Genomic DNA, 17240 nt, shown 5'->3' with positions numbered 1-17240 from the left:
CCAACTTTTATTTATACATCTTTTTTGTCATTTGTTTAATTAAAATCTAATGTTTATTTATTTGTATCTGTTTATATATTTTAATCTAAAAATGAAAAAATAAAAAGGATAAATAAATAAAAATGAGACTAATATATATATATATATATATATATATATATATATATATATATATATATATATATATATATATATATATTAGTCTCATTTTTATTTATTTATCCTTTTTATCCTATTTATCCTTTTTATTTAAAACACAGTAGAAGATAATTGTAAAATATTTAATTAATGTATACCTAATAGTAAATAAGTGTCTAGGTAAATGAAAATTAAATGTAAAATCTTTTGTATTATATTTTTGATTATGATTATATCTATAAAAAGTCTTTATATCCACATATAGTTTATGAACTTCCAAAGATGTCTAAAAGTTAAATATGTTTTATTTTTATTTGGCCAAAATAGCGATATTAGATGATTTATTTTTTTTTAAATCGAATTGAACAAATCTGGCAACCCCGTTACAGGAAGCGAATCCCGGAAGTAAGCGCTCATTGAAACATCACGTCAAAAGTGAATCGAGCGATAAATTCAAGAAATTAAACTCCCACGTTTCATCATGAGGACTCATCGATGATTTTATCCGGGATATCCGAAGATGCAGCAGTGAGAACCGGATTAGACATCAGAATAACAGACTGGAGTTGTTCTAAACGATGCTGAAGTGTGGGTTTAGAGTGACGTGTGTTAGTGTGCGCGCATCAGTTGTGATTGACAGCTGATCTCCTCGTTATTTTCTGCATCCAGCGTCCGAACAGCATGTTGATGAGCGGCTTCTGCTCATGTGTGTCCTCTGAAGCGGTGTGTTGGGATTGAGGCAGTCAAGATGTTTCCGAAGACCTCTCTAACGAGTCTGATAGTGGGGGTCTTCCTCCTGTACGTGCTGCACACATGCTGGGTCATGTACGGGATAGTTCACACCATACCCTGCGAGAAACCCAAAAGTGACAGCTGTATCTCGCCTTACCTGGCCGGAAAACCTCGACTGCAGGTAAGAAAGTCATGTGCTGCTGTCATATGCGAACATTTACAACTTACTTTCAAACAATGCATGTAAAACCAAGACGATACAGGTCTTTATAAAGCGACATATTGGTACATACATAGATAGGGACTATGAAATAATAAATAAAATTACATTTTGGGACATTAGCACAGGAATTTGAACTCTTTTAGATGTGACCGTCCTTGTGCAAGAGGCCCAATTTTACCATTTAAAAGGCATCTGTATAGTTTCTTGTGTAAAGACCCAATTTAGACTGAAAAAAGTCCATCTCATTATATACACTCATTCATTTGCGTATTCAATTTCATTTATTTGTTTTTAAACAAGTTAATACAATTTTATATTGTATATTTATGCATTTGTCTATATTTTATTGTAATCTAATATTTATTTATATATTTACATACTTGTGTTTTTTATTTATTAATGCTTTATTTATCTATTTTTATATCTAATTCATATTTATATATTTTAATTTAATTTATATTTATTTATATTTTTATGTGATATTAAAAAAAATTATTCATTTTTTATATATATTTATCTATTTATTTTTTCTCATTTTTATTTATTTAAAATTATTTTCCCTGTATAATTGTTTATTTAAATCAAATTTTCATTAATTTTTATTCATTTTAATCTCAAGTTTATCTATTTATATCTATTTTCTTATTTATCCTTTTTATTATATTCATTTATTTATTTAAATCTCATTTTTATTTGTTTTTCTTTATATGCGACGTGTTTATTAAATTAAATAAATTTTTAAATCTTGTTTATTTTGTATATTTTAATCATTTATCTTTTTATTCTCTTTAATTTGTTTAAATTTCATTTTTATTAATTTTATATATATATATATATATATATATATTAATCTCTTTATTTTTGCCTAATTTTTATTTATTCGTCGATCCTTTCCTTAATATTTGTTTGTTTTCTCATTTTTATTTATTTATTTATTTTAATCTCAAGTTTATTTATCTATTTATATATATATATTTTAGATCAGATCAGATCTTTATTTATTTGTCTTTTTTATTATATTTCTTTGTTTATTTATTTAAATCAAAATTTTTATTTATTTTAACATTTATTTATTTTAATCTAATTTTTAATGTCATTAGCAGACATTTTTTTTATGTATTTATTTACAGTCAAACCAACATTTATTCAGACACCTTCAAAAGTTCTCACATTATCACAGTTTATTCGCTAGAGTTTAGAAAATGGTAATAAAATATGACAAGAACTCAAGAGGTAAACTGTGTCCGAACAAATTCATCTTGATAATGTCAGATAACTTTGATAGAAAACGATTGTAACAAAGTACAAAATACATACCAGTAAACAATAAGAATATATAATAATAAATGCAACAACAGTGATATTTCGGATGTGTGTTTTTTAGCTAAGCGTCTACACTGCAGTAAGACCCAATGCTGACGGTGGACACAGTCTGATCCACAGAGAAGAAGAGTTTGATGTCAACACCAGGTTTGAAAGGTAAAAGCAATGTGATTTAATACACATTATATCACTTTTGCTCTGCATTTTCGTCCTGTAAGGCTTCATTTTGTCCGTTATAAGCATCTCACAGCTTTGCTTCTGTCTTTTCAAGGTTAGTCAATGTGTCTTTGCCGAAGAAGACCCGCAAAAATGGGACGCTGTACGCCATGGTGTTCCTGCATCAGGCGGGAGTCTCGCCGTGGCAGGATCCACACCAGGTGCATTTGGTCACACAGCTGACCACATACATGCTGCCCAAACCTCCGGAGATCAGTCTGATCACGGGACAGGACGACCCACAGGTTAGTTTTGACGTTTTGAAGTTTTGTTTACATGCTCCTGTTTACATTCAGTAAACAAATCTGATTTGTATTCAGAAACCGGATCAACAAAAGCAAAGTAGCGACTCTGAGATGGACCGGCCCGTTTCTCACTGGCGTTCCCGTTTGACCGTGAACGTGGTGTCTGAGAACTTCCTGTTTGATCGAGAAGCTCTTCCTGGAGACGTGCACCGCTACATGAGAGTGTGAGTCTGTCAGATTTATTTACATTATCAAGGTTTGTACAAGGAGCTTAAAGTGCTTGAAGTGCTTGATTTAGACTTTTTGAAATTTAAGGCAAAACCCTTGAAAATAGCAATATTCCTGAAGAGGTGCCTACATTATTGAAAGACAATGCATTAGTAATGGGCGATATAAACGATATGCGATATAAACGATACAAAATTGGCCTACGATAGAGATTCTAATTCTATTGCACTATCGCGATAATGCATGTTTGATGACGCAATCTACCCGCAAAATTTACAGCAACGAGCTGCAGCCGGCTGCAACGCATCATCTTGAATAAAAATGGCTGAAAGCGTCAGCGAAACAGAGGAGCTCGTGAAAAAGACTGGTGCAACCAGTACCGCCGCTCCCTATACGCAGACTAGGCTTGCAAACACACGTGATGACGCGGAGCATCTGCGCCGCAACGCGCCCTCACCTCTGTTTACGGCTGCCTATTTGGCCAAAAATGATGATAATAATTGATGAACAATATGCCTGGTCCTGGAAAGAGACATCAACACTCCGGCGCCGAGAAACGAAAGAAAAAAAAAGCCCAAGATGAAGCCCGTGCATCACTTTCAGGTACTTTCATAATCCTGTGAAACTTTATATTATTCTGTCGACATTAATAATGTGTTTTAATGTCGGTAATAATTTCACGACTAACGCATCTTTCTTAATATGAATACCGGCAGATCTAAGTAAACAAAATGACTTAAAATGCATTATATTAAAACAATTATGGCAATTATGATTATTGATTAATAATGACCATATAGTGTCATTAAATAACAGTGTTAAAATACATAATCTAATACAAAATTAACAGTTTACATTACAATTTTAATAGAAATGCCTGAAAAGGGCACCAAAGGCCTGGTAAATGCAGTTGTTACACTTACATGATAATCAAATTCCTAGTTTTATATTGACCAAACATTTAATTAAAATATCCACATAATCTTTCCTATCATTTCCTCAACTAAAATATGTGGACATCATAACCCTTGTCTGCTTTATTGTCAAATAGCAAAGGCTTTATTATATGAAGAGCTCATTTACGACTTTGCCTCAAGAAAAAGCAGAAGTGTGCCTTTGTAAATTTTGAACTTTGGAAAGCTCCAGCAGATGACAGTGTTGATTTTATTTCAGTTTATTATGGTTTATTTAATTGAGATTTCACATTTTTAATTGTTTTATTTAAAGTGTAATTTTAGTTTGTATTTTTTGCTGTAGAGCTACAATTGTAATTTATAAATGATACAATTTATTTATGTATTTACTATTTACTTTTATTTGAATAAAGTTCTATTTTGGCCCCTATAGTAGGTGTTTTTTTTATTATATTATTATTACTTCTGTAATATTTGGGAGAGGGGGCACTCTGTAGAGTGTGTGGGGCAAAAGTTCCAGTTAAGAGAGGTAACACGACTAATCTGTTCTACCACTACATGTAGTTTATTTATCTGCAACATTGTGTTGTTTAATTACAGTTTTGCTTTTGCACAATAAATGTTCTCAAAACGACATGCAACGTTTCTTTATTTCTTTAAAAAAAAAAAAAAATTTGCAGCTTGGCTTTCCTAAGGGTCTATGTAACCTGTTCTGAAATGGTTCTATTATAATTTATATATCGCAATATATATCGTTATCGCAAGAGGCTGCAATGTATATCGCAATATGGATTTTAGGCCATATCGCCCATCCCTACAATGCATCTATGAAATAAGTGTTTAATTTTGTCAAAGCACATATCTTTTCGTGGGAAAATTCACACAATCCATAAAACATCATAGCTTTTTGAGTTAATGTCAGAAAACAATCAAGCTACGTAAAAGAGGAACCAAATCAATTGAGTCATTTAAGCTGGAACGGCGCTGACTGATTCAAACTCATGAATTTGATCATTCATTACAAGCGGTTCACTAGCAAAACCAGATTGAATAAAAAAACATTAATTTTCTATTTTTGACATCGCTTGGAATGATTTTAAACAGCATGTAGTGATGGGTGATGGCAAAAAAAAAAAAAAAAAATTATTAAATATTTCTCGATTTCAGATTGGGACTTCTAATCATGTATCAAGAATCATTTGACTTAGATTGGAACTTATTTCATTTGATTCAGTTCTGGACTTTAAATCGCGTATTGTGAATCATCTGCTTTAGGTCGGAACGGGTTTGTGAATCATTTAGCGAACTGAATGATTCAAATCAAATGATTCATGTTAGAGCGTGGAGCGCGAATCCTTTGCTTTAGATCGAAACTTCGGAGCAGGTTCACAAATCTTTTAGATCAGAATTTCAGAGCATGGATAGTGAATCATTTGATTCACATCGGGACTTTGGTGCAGGTTCGTAAATCATTTGTTTCAGATCAGGGTTCTGGAGCGAAACCTTTTTTTTCAGATTTTTTTTAAACAGTAGAAAACATCAAATCATTAATACAGTACAGAAAAAAGAATAACAGTGGTTTTACTATAGTAGTTTTAGGGATGCTCAGATCGATCGGCCGGAGATCGGTATCGGCCGATAATCACATTTTATGACTCGATCGGTACTCGCTAAATTGGCCATTCCCACAAACCGATCGCAATTTGATAATGTCAACGCGTGAAGGCGTACATAATGCGTGCAGACATGAATTAACTGGCACAGCAATTGCTGGTGTGGAACTACTATGGCAAAGATACCTGGCTTGCAGGAGCATTGTCCCAAACATTTAATACCACTAACCTGATTCGGCACTTAAGAACGAGGCGTCTCTCAAAACTGATCATCAGCAGCACCGTCTTTACTAAAAGTGAAACTTTAAGTTCATTTTCTTCAGGAACGGCGCTGTTGTTCCATCGCTTGTGAGAAATGTCACGTAGTTTTTAAGTTGTTAATCGTCAGAGCAGCACTAACAACCTTAGCGCGTAAATTAATCCATTAACAAGAACGCGGATACAAATTTTAAATGGAAAGTAGCTAAACCCCGCTTGAAAAGTCGCCAAATGTCGCTAAAAGACGTCATACGCTCATTAGCATATTCATGACGTCAGTACGACGTATTCTCTTGCGTCTCTGTGTTCACAAACTGCCATTTAATGCAGCCAAATTCAATAAAACTGTTTTCATTAGAATATTTCATAGATATATTGATATATTTTACGGTTTCTTTTGTCAGACAACGGGGTAAATATGAAATAGTGACTGAAACGCGGCCCATTAGGACTACATAACCACCTCTCGAAGATATTCATCTACACTAAAATCGTGATTCATAATCACGACATTGTCTAATGAAATCAAATACACATACGATTAAGACAATGGCTGTGCTGTGATTTCGGCTATACTTGCATGTAAAATAGAGTTAGAAGCATCAGAATATCTTTTTTTTTTTTATCTGTAAATGCTGCTCCTCTGCCGCTCCCTGAACAGAGCAGACGCAGATAGAGAGAGAAGGAGAGTGCGCGCGCGCTGGGAAAGCACGACTTCGCACTCGCGCGGCAGTACCAGAGAGTCTCTAACGGTGCGTTCACACTACAGCGTCAAATTTGCGCTCAGTGCCGCTGGCAAAGCTACAACGCGACTGCTTTGGGGAGTGTCTAATTTAGGGCTGAGCATTCAATGTTATGTGATTTCAGCTCAGTAATCCACAGTTTCGAAAACACGCGTCATAATCTTGCCTTGCCTACTTTTCACAGCGATTGGTTGTCGCCCGGCGTTTTGCGCTCGAGATTTGCATAAAGTTGAGGAATGCCCAACCTTTTGACGCTCTCAGCTGCTCTCAACGCTTTCTCCGCGCCGCTTCCAATCCCAAAATGCACCACGCGACCGTTTACGCGCAACTTCCATACGAATGAATTGAAAATGCTCGCTTCGCCCCGCTCGCTACGTGCCAGTGTGAACGCACCGTAAGGTTTGTCCAAGAAGTTGCTAGATTTGTCGCTACGTGCTTTTTTGAAAAAAAGTCGCTAAGTGGGTCTGAAAAGTCGCCAAGTTGGCAACACTGTTTGCGCACTTTGAAAGAGAAAGACAGAGAGCGCGCTGTCATTCACTCGCGCTGTTTGTGAAATAACGTCTCACATAAAGTTTTCAAATATTCTTTATTTAACAAAGAAATATGGATTATACCTCACCTTCAGCATTATAATTGTTTTACCCGCGCCGGACAGAGACAACGTGTGTGCTATCGGTATGTGTGTGCGTCTTGAGAGTGGGAGAAATAGTGCTTTCCCTACATAATAAAACGTAATTTTGTGGCTAAAACATGGAAATAATCTGCAGTTTTTATCCTATTGTTTACCGTATTTAGTTTGGCCAGTGTCGTTGTGAGTTTCGGTTATTTTGCCGTTTTAGGCTGTAAGGAATTTTAAAATGACTCAAATTATGTGTGGCGAAGTGATATGGACATGTAATACGGTCAAAAACTGCCTGGAACTACGTTCACTGTATAATGAGTGATTATTTATTACTCTGTTAAAACAATAGTTACATTACATTACATATGTTACATAATTGCTATAAAAATGTAGCAATGTAACTGTAATACTTTATCTGAAAAAAGATGAATGTTGATCAGAAAGACATATCAAAGCATCGGAATCGGCATTGGTATCGGCCGATCACCTTGACATAAAATCGGTACTCTGTATCGGTATTTTTTTATTTATCTCTTTTTTTTTTAGAATTTGAAATGGAAGACATTGTTTGATAAGTGAGATCTCTGATTGTAGTCCTCAAAAAAGTAGTACTTGAAAAGTCCTTGAAAGATCTGGAATTTCATTTTACTGTATCTGTATGAACCCTGCATTATATACTCTATATTAAGTGGCTTTTGAACAGAGAAGTCATGAGGACATGCATATAAAGCATATAAAATAATATTTTTAAATTCACATTCAGTGTATATTCCTGTCCTGCAGATATCAGAGCGGGAAGAAGATGATTTACCTGCCGCTGCTGTTTGTAGATGAGCTGAGCAACAGAGTGAAGGATTTAATGGTACTGCATCTCTAATTCTCCGCATTCCTCTCAATCCAGCTGTTTTCTTGCTGAAAAGTAGTGAACATGCACAATGAGAGATAATGTATTTAATTCGAAGTGTGTTTTGCAGGAAATCAACAGCAGCACCACTGAACTTCCTCTGACCATCTCGTACGACTCCATCGCTTTGGGAAAACTGCGCTTCTGGATCCATATGCAGGATGCTGTTTATTCACTTCAACAGTTTGGTAAGAGTCTGCTGCTTTGTGAGTAACTAAAGTGAGTTCATCAAGCTTAAATGGGTTTGATGTCAAATTGAGAGCCATTATAGAGTATTTATTCAAAATTAAAATGTATAAAAGGAATTCAAACAATGCTGTGTGTGGTTTATGTATTTAATTAAATGTATTAATAGTTATTATTTATTTAGATAAATTATATGTCCGTCAAGTAATTTAGTTCATTCAATTTATGGTTTTGGATTGCTATTAAATAATGCATTTATGTAAAACAATTATGTTTAATTATATACTATTAGTATTTATTAAAAAAAAAATGTTTTTATGTTTTTTAAAGAAGTCTCTTCTGCTCACCAAGCCTGCATTTATTTGAAAGTACAGCAAAAACAGAAATATTTTTACTGTTTAAAATAACTCTTTTCTATTTGAATGTATTTTAAAATGTAATTTATTTCTGTGATTTCAAAGCTGAATTTTTAGCATCATTACTCCAGTCACATGATCCTTTAGAAATTATTGTAATATTCTGGTTTGCTGAGTAGATTTTTTTTTCAGGTTTCTTTGATGAATAGAAGGTTCAGAAGATCAGCATTTATCTGAAATTGAATTCTTTTGTAACATTATAAATGTCTTTATCATCAATTTTGATCAATTTAAAGCAACCCTGCTAAATAAAAGTATTAATTTCAATAATTTCTTTCAAAAAAATGGTGTAATGTTACAAAAGTTTTTTATTTATCAAAGATTCCTGAAAAAAGTACTGTTTTAAATATTGCTAATAATGATAATAATACAATGTTTCTTGAACAGCAAATCAGCATATTATCATGATTTCTGTAGGATTGTGTGACACTGAAGACTGGAGTAATGATGCTGAAACTTCAGCTTTGAAATCACAGGAATAAATTACATTTTAAAATAGAATCAAATAGAAAGCAGTTATTTTAAATGGTAAAAATATTTCACAATATTACTGATTTTGCTGTATTTTGGATCAAATAAATGCAAGCTTGATGAGCAGAAAGGACTTCTTCAAAAACATTATCTTACTGTCCAAAAACTGTTCAGCAACTGCAGAAACTGTTGTATTAAATTACATATAATAATTATTATTTTTTTAAAATATTATTTTGTGTTAATTACTATTAATATTAATTTCAGTTAACTCTTTTGGATTGCTATACACTTTGCTGAACTGACATGGAAAATAAAAGTAAGAAGGATATTTTTCTTTTGCACTTCAGGCTTCACTGAAAAGGATGCTGATGAAATCAAGGGGATATTTGTGGACACCAATCTATATTTCCTTGCTCTCACCTTCTTTGTGGCTGCCTTCCATGTAAGTTTGTGTGTTTATACAGAGCTTCATCAGTGCTTTCTGAATGTGTTCATGCTACAGAGACTGATGGGGTTAATATTTCACTGCATTGAAACATTGCTGTTTTTTCCAGCTTTTGTTTGACTTTCTGGCTTTCAAAAATGACATCAGCTTCTGGAAACACAAGAAGAGCATGGTTGGGATGTCCAGTAAAGCAGGTTTGTAAAAACCCTTTGTTCAGCAGTATCCTTCCTGGTACACAGCTGATTTACATACATGTAATACATGCAAAGTATGTTTGCAGAAGTGAAAGGTTGTTTTGCATTAGTGGAAATATGGTCAAATGAACAACCATCACAGAACAAAACTGAACAAAATGAGTTGTATAATGTATTATAATCAGGATTTTTATTGTAATTCAAAACCAATACCATGAAAACATTGTTTTTTTAATAAAAATAAATGCTAACTTAATTATTAATAAACATTTTACAATTTTTTAGTACAATTTGATGTGCTAAAATAATTAAGGGGAGACACTGCAGGCAAACAGTTTGAGATTTTGGGCTTTTTGGTTTTTCATAAAGTGTTTTTTTCAGACTAGTGGAAAGAAAACATCCAAAATACACTGTTAATTGTTTCTTTTATAACAGTTTATCTATTGGTGTCAATAGATTCCAATTACATACATATTTTTAAAGGCAGTTTCTCAAAATTAGTTTTCTCCTACACTGAGCCATAAATCTCCACTTCAGTAACACTTACACACACCAAACTTTACATTTTTATTCTTGTCTCTATCTATATTTCTGACTATTCTAAGTATTTTCTGAATTATAGAGTGACAAAATGAGATACTCCAAATTCCTTCTGTAAAAACATTTGACTCTAATATGTCAAAAAAATTTAACAAGAATTTTAAAACTGACTTCATCCAGTGTTTAGATTTTTGTACTAGAAATGTATGCAAATTGAGTGCATATTTCATCAAATAATGCCTGACTTTGGCCCATATATGGTTCATTATCCTCTAACCATATAGTTTCATATGTAGTTCTCAAACTACGCAATTTCGCATTCAAAATCGCGGATGAATCGCATTCGATTTTTGAACGCGAAATTGCGTAGCTTTTCAGTGATCTACGGCTCAGTGTTTTAAATATGGAGATTTACTACTAATCACAGAACCGGCTTTACTGATGACAATCGCATGCGAAATATCGTGCAGCCCTATTCAAAATGTTTTATTTTTTTTTTTAAATAGTTGCATTTTTATTTTTATTTATAAATGTTGAAAATAATTAGATATGGTTGCTTTGCTTATCATAATATGAGCCAAATGAATCAGTAAAATTTCCTTCCATATATCAGATGATTGGATGTTGTTTAATATGGGTTTGGATTGATTTGAAGTGTTTGTATGTGTTCCTCAGTTCTGTGGAGGTGTTTCAGCACCATTGTGATCTTCCTGTATCTGCTGGATGAGCAGACCAGTCTGCTGGTTCTGGTTCCTGCTGGAATCGGCTCTTTGATAGAGGTACAATGAGATTTAAAGCATGTTTTTATGCTGTTTGTTGTTTCTGGTGTAGATTAATTTAATTGAAGTGAGCATAAACATATACCTACAACTTTAGTCTTTGTATGTTGTAGCATTTTTGCTTTTGTTTTCCAGGTGTGGAAAGTGAAGAAGGCTTTTAAAATACACGTCATATGGAGGGGCTTGACTCCCACATTCCTGGTAAACTTTTGTGTTTTTTCTTTAATGTTCTGAACAATCTTATTACTAATATTTAATAGGGGTCGTCCAATATGTGTTTTTTTTAGAGCCGATGCCAATACCGATTATTACAGATCAAGTAGACTGATCACCGATATTTTGAACTGATATATATGACTAGTGTACAAATTAAAATGAATAGAGGTCGACTGATGTATCGGTTTTGCCCATTAATCGGCACTGATAGTTGATTGGCGGAAATATCGGTTATCGGCAGAAATCTATGCCGATAGTTTTTCCGAGTTGGGTCCGTTGCTACTGTAATGATCAATATATGTGACCCTGGACCACAAAACCAGTCTTAAGTCTCTTGGGTATGTTTGTAGCAATAGCCAAAAATAAATTACATGGGTCAAAATGTTTGATTTTTGTTTTATGCCAAAAATCATTAGGAAATTAAGTAAAGATCATGTTCCATGAAGATTTTTTGTAAAATTCCTACTGTAAATATATCAAAATGTAATTTTTGATTTGTAATATGCATTGTTAAGAACCTAATTTGGACGACTTTAAAGGTGATTTTCTCAGTATTTTGATATTTTTGCACCCTCAGATTCCTGATTTTCAAATAGATGTATCTCGGTCAAATAGTGTCCTATCCTAACAAACCATACATCAATAGAAAGCTTATTTATTGAACTTTCATATGATGTATACATCTAAGTTTTGTAAAATTTAACCTTATGACTGGTTTTGTGGTGCAGGGTCACATATAATTAATATTAATATTTTTATTCATTTACAAAATATGGTTCAGAAGGCTACTTTTTATTTAAATGGTACCCACTATTTATTTTCCTTTCAGTATCCATTTTAAAAACTATCGGTCGATTAATCGGTATCGGCCACTGTGGTTCAACCTAGATATTGGTATCGGTAAAATCCAATATCAGTCGACCTCTAAAATGTTAAAATTACGAATAACAAGGGCTCTGACAAAAACTTTCTTTAAATGCTCTTAAATTATTTTATCAGCAAATCGGTTTTGGAAATGAGCGATACCGATAACCATAAAAATACTTAATATCTGCACCGATAATTGGTTGACCCCTAATATGATATCAGTAAAAAATGTAATTTTACATAACAAGGGCTCTGACAAAAACTTTCTTTAAATGCTTTTAAATTATTTTATCGGCAAATATGAAGGAAATGACCGATACCGATAACCATAAAAATACTTAATATCTGCACTGATAATCAGTTGACCCCTAATATTAGGTCAGTAAATAATATAATTTTTTTTGGACAGACAAGAAAAGTAAAGTGTCTGTAGTCTATATGAAAGCTTGTTTCCGCCATGGTATTAAAATAATAATAATAATCATAAAAAAGCAATTGCAACTTTTTATCTCACAATTCTCAAAATTCTGAGTTTATATCTTGCAGTTCTGAGAAAAATTTAGAGTTGTTAGATATAATTTTGACATTAATTTTCCTTTTTACACCAGACATGTATATCGGTTCATTATATCAGTTATCGGTCTACTTGATCTGTAATTGGTATCGGTATCTGGCCTGAAAAACACATATTGGTCAACTCCTGCATAATATATGTGAATTGCTTGTTTCGTTTTTGTTTTAAATTATTTAAAAATTGTTTTATTGGCAAATCGGTTTTGAAAATGACCGATACCGATAACCATAAAAATACTTAATATCTCCACTGATAATCGGTTAACCGTTAATATGATTTCAGTAAATAATGTAATTTTATTTTAGACAGACAATTAAAAAAAGTAAAGTGTCTGGAGTCTATATGAAAGCTTGTTTCCGCCATGGTATTAAAATAATAATAATTATCATAAAAAAATAGCTTTTTATCTCACATTTCTCAAAATTCTGAGTTGTGAGATATAATTTTGACACCAGACATATATATCGGTTCAAAATATCGGTCATCGGTCTACTTGATCTGAAATTGGTATCCGCATCTGGCCTTAAAAACACATATTGGTTGACCCAATTAAATTAATAATTATTAATTAAATATTTATAAATTATTTTATCGGCAAATAGGTTTTGGAAATGATAACGATAACCATAAAAATGCTTAATATCGGTTGATAATCGGTCAACCCCTAATATTTAACAGTGATTATTCTATAAGTGTGAATTGTTTCTGGTCTATCCTTCAGTTTGGGAAGTTGGACGAATCTGAGAGACGAACAGAGGAATATGACACACTGGTGAGTACAAGCTTCATCCAAACCGCAGTCTTATGATTATATTTTGATATCTGAAGTTACATTTGAATGTTGTTCGTCTGAGCAGGCCATGAAGTATCTGTCGTATCTACTGTATCCTCTGTGTGTCGGTGGGGCGGTTTACTCTCTTGTGTTTGTCAAGTACAAAAGGTAAAGTGTCCCGAACATATTCATAACTACACTTTTTTGCTGAAAAAGTTATATGAGGTGCACAACTGATTAATATTTGTTGTCTTTGAACAGCTGGTACTCCTGGATTATAAACAGTTTAGTCAATGGTAGGTTTCATTTTGTGGCTTTATCTGACTGATTGATTAATTTAGAAACATTAATAATGGAGAAGGAAATTAAACTGATCATTTGTTCTCGTTTAGGTGTGTACGCTTTTGGATTCCTCTTTATGCTGCCTCAACTCTTTGTAAATTACAAGGTTTGTTCAGTCTAAAATTCTTTTTGCATTCAGAATAATGAAATGATGTTTGAGTTATTAATCAGTGCATTTGTGTTAACAGCTGAAATCAGTCGCTCATCTGCCCTGGAAAGCCTTCATGTACAAGGTAAGAGACGATACAACGGATGCATTATTAATGCATGATATGTGCAGAAACAGTACTTGTTTTGGCAGATAAAACTGCTTTTATAGTATCGACATGGCTCTGAATAAAAAAAAAAATGTTTTTATATATAAAATATTTTATAAGATTACATTTTTTAATTTATTTTTTCTCTAACAATTTTCCATATTTTCAGTTCTGCATTCTGCATTATTTTAAATATGTTTTATTTATTTAATTATTATCATTTTTTTTTAAATAAAACTACGTAAAATCTAACAAATTGATAAAATACTACATCAGTTGTCAGGTCTAATAAATTATATATTTTTAATATAAAATTTTATTGTTTTCTTTCATTCTTTTATTTAAACAAACTCTTTTTATGCATGAGGTATCAGATACTTATTTGTTTTTCTATATAACAAATCTCCAAATTTTAAGTGAATTTTTTTAAATTAATCAAGATTAATCGAATCCAAAATAAAATCCTGTGTTTACATAATATATGTGCATGTGCTGTATATATTAATATGTATATATAAAAACGCAAACATACATGTATATTGTGCTTTTTAAAACATTTGTATATTTTTTTTATTTAACAATTTTTCCATATTTTCAGTTCTACATTATGAATGTTAAATTTATTTTTATTTTTGTAAATAAAACTACATAAAATCTACTAAATTAATAAAATACTATATTGTCAGACTTAATACGATATATATATATTTTATATTATTTATTTTTCCTCTTTTATTCTTTCAAATATTTTTTCAGATTCAATATTTTATCAGATACATAAAATAAAAAAACATAAAATCTAATAAATAATATATCACATTAGTTTTTAGACTCAATAAATAAATGTATATATAATTAATTTTTTACTTTTTTTTATTTAAACACTTTTTTATGCAACAGGTATCAGATACATGTTTATATATATAAATCTATTGTGCATTATGCATTATTACAAATAAATTTGTATTAATATTATTTTATAAATTATATACATTTTATATTTATATATAATTTTAGGTTATTTTGTAATGTGGTAGTTATTTTTTTACTGTGTATAAATATTTTAACAAGCTTTTAGTTAAGAAATATTTTTTCTCATTGTCTGATTAAATTAATTGTTGACTACTAATATTGACCAAATATTCTAGAATCATTGCATATAGGTTTGTGCTCTTAAAATTCTGAACTTATTTTTCTCAACAGGCTTTTAATACATTTATCGATGACGTTTTCGCATTCATCATCACTATGCCAACGTCACATCGGTTAGCGTGTTTCAGAGACGACGTGGTGTTCCTCGTATACCTGTATCAGAGATGGTGAGAAACAATAGTTAAACATTGATCCAGAACTGATATTTAAACACAAATGGATGTTATATGAGATGCTGATGTTGTTTTCAGGCTCTATCCAGTGGACAAAACCAGAGTGAACGAGTACGGCGTGTCTTACGATGAAAAGCCCAAAGGAAAATCCCATAAAGATTGACATGGTCACATCAGAACAGCTCAGCGTTATTTAATATCAGCCATCGGATTCAATAACAAAAGACAATACTATGTTTGTCTATCTGAGCTCAGTTTTGCTCTGCTAATCCGAGAAATATAACAGGCTACTCACTGTTGACTCGACTGAGACACGCTCACAGCGTCCGGCAGCGCAAATCTTGTTGAATTATACAATAAGAAGTAAAACTATGAAAAGCTTGGTTTAATTTTTACAGAATGTATTTCGACGGGACCTTTAATTCAGTCTCAAATAGTGTTTTTGAAATTAAGACCATATCGCAAGGGTGCCAAAAGACCAGAGTTTCAGATGAATTATGTGTTTTGTTTTGAATATGGATTAATTTTAGTAACATGACTGTTGTTTGTGTGCTCAGAGAGAATGACGTATGTTTGCGTTTGTGTTTCAGTCCATTAAAAGTGTTTCTGTGATTCAACTGCTTAATTACAGAGACTTAATTAAACAGTTTATGCGTTCTTTCGCCTTCATTTCTTTATGTAGCTTTTCAATCGTTGATTTTTGACTGTATTAAATGAACGGTTTATTGCTTACTAAACCACTAGTGGTTAATAAAAATAAGTTCATTTATAAATATAATATACAATAATGTACTTTATGTACAAGGTGAGAGACAATACCTGATACTGTTTGCAAGACTAATGCATAATATATACAGAAATTATATATTATGCATTATTTTAAATATATTTTTATTGTTATTTAATTAAAACAACAAAATCTAACAAAATATATCACAGATGTCAGACTCAATGTATTATACATATTTTATATAAAAACTAGCTTGTTTATAAATATAATGTACTTTATGTACAAGGTGAGAGACGATACCACAGACGTTAAGCTCTTTGATGCTGTTTGCAATACAAATGCATAATATATGCAGAAACAATATTTATTTTGGCAGATAATAGTGCTTTTAAAGTACCTACTTTTCTCTGAATATATATATGTATTTTTAAATATTAAATTCTCAATATTTTCACAGAAAATAATATATATATATATATATATATATATATATATATATATATATATATAAAATACTTTTTGTAAATTATATATATATATATATATATATATATATATATATATATATATTCAATTTTATAAATTATTTCTTCATTTATTTTTACAATTCTCCATATTTTCTATTGTGCATTATGCATTATTTAAAATACATTTTTATTATTATATTTGTATGTATTTTATATTATTGTTTATATATTTTTTATTTATATTTAAGATTTTTTACATTTTTAATTAAAACAATCTAACATTGTATATATTAATATTTTTATATTCAATTTTTTTAAATAATTGAATAATTTCTTTTTACAATTCTCTATATTTTCTTGCATAAACTTTAAATAAATTTGTATTATTATTTAATATTTTTTATATATTTTTATTTATGTATATTTAATATTTTTATTATTTTATTAAACAACAAAATCTAACAAATATATATATATATATACATTTGTATTATTAT

The 17240-nt window shown here is 31.2% G+C and overlaps 2 protein-coding genes across 2 annotated transcripts in view; one reads left to right on the top strand and one right to left on the bottom strand.

Moving 5' to 3' along the window:
• The window catches only part of ggcta (gamma-glutamylcyclotransferase a), a 4943-nt gene extending 4388 nt beyond the window's left edge, over positions 1–555 (bottom strand). Inside the window, exon 1 of the mRNA XM_073821510.1 lies at positions 526–555. Within this exon, the coding sequence (XP_073677611.1) occupies positions 526–555 (30 nt within the window). The remainder of the gene's footprint in view (positions 1–525) is intronic.
• clptm1l (CLPTM1 like) lies at positions 545–16204 on the top strand. The gene is made up of 17 exons (XM_073821940.1): positions 545–1051; positions 2478–2572; positions 2688–2877; positions 2953–3101; positions 8039–8117; positions 8230–8347; positions 9583–9677; positions 9790–9874; positions 11090–11193; positions 11329–11394; positions 13572–13622; positions 13708–13790; positions 13884–13918; positions 14015–14070; positions 14153–14197; positions 15425–15540; positions 15625–16204. The coding sequence occupies exons 1-17, from the start codon at positions 887–889 to the stop codon at positions 15707–15709; spliced, it is 1617 nt and encodes a 538-aa protein (XP_073678041.1). The 5' UTR covers positions 545–886; the 3' UTR covers positions 15710–16204.
• Positions 16205–17240: the final 1036 nt, after the last annotated feature.

This window comes from Garra rufa, chromosome 17 (genome assembly GCF_049309525.1).
Source record: "Garra rufa chromosome 17, GarRuf1.0, whole genome shotgun sequence".
Taxonomy (NCBI): Eukaryota; Metazoa; Chordata; class Actinopteri; order Cypriniformes; family Cyprinidae; genus Garra; species Garra rufa.
This window is presented reverse-complemented; position numbering and strand designations above follow the sequence as displayed.

What these genes read in the sequence shown, in the direction of transcription:
- clptm1l (XM_073821940.1), top strand. Translation starts at nt 887, where the DNA reads ATGTTTCCGAAGACCTCTCTAACGAGTCTGATAGTGGGGGTCTTCCTC. An exon ending in CCGGAAAACCTCGACTGCAG is followed by an intron (nt 1,052 to 2,477) that starts GTAAGAAAGTCA and finishes TGTGTTTTTTAG; the next exon opens with CTAAGCGTCTACACTGCAGT. An exon ending in TCTTTGTGGCTGCCTTCCAT is followed by an intron (nt 9,678 to 9,789) that starts GTAAGTTTGTGT and finishes TGTTTTTTCCAG; the next exon opens with CTTTTGTTTGACTTTCTGGC.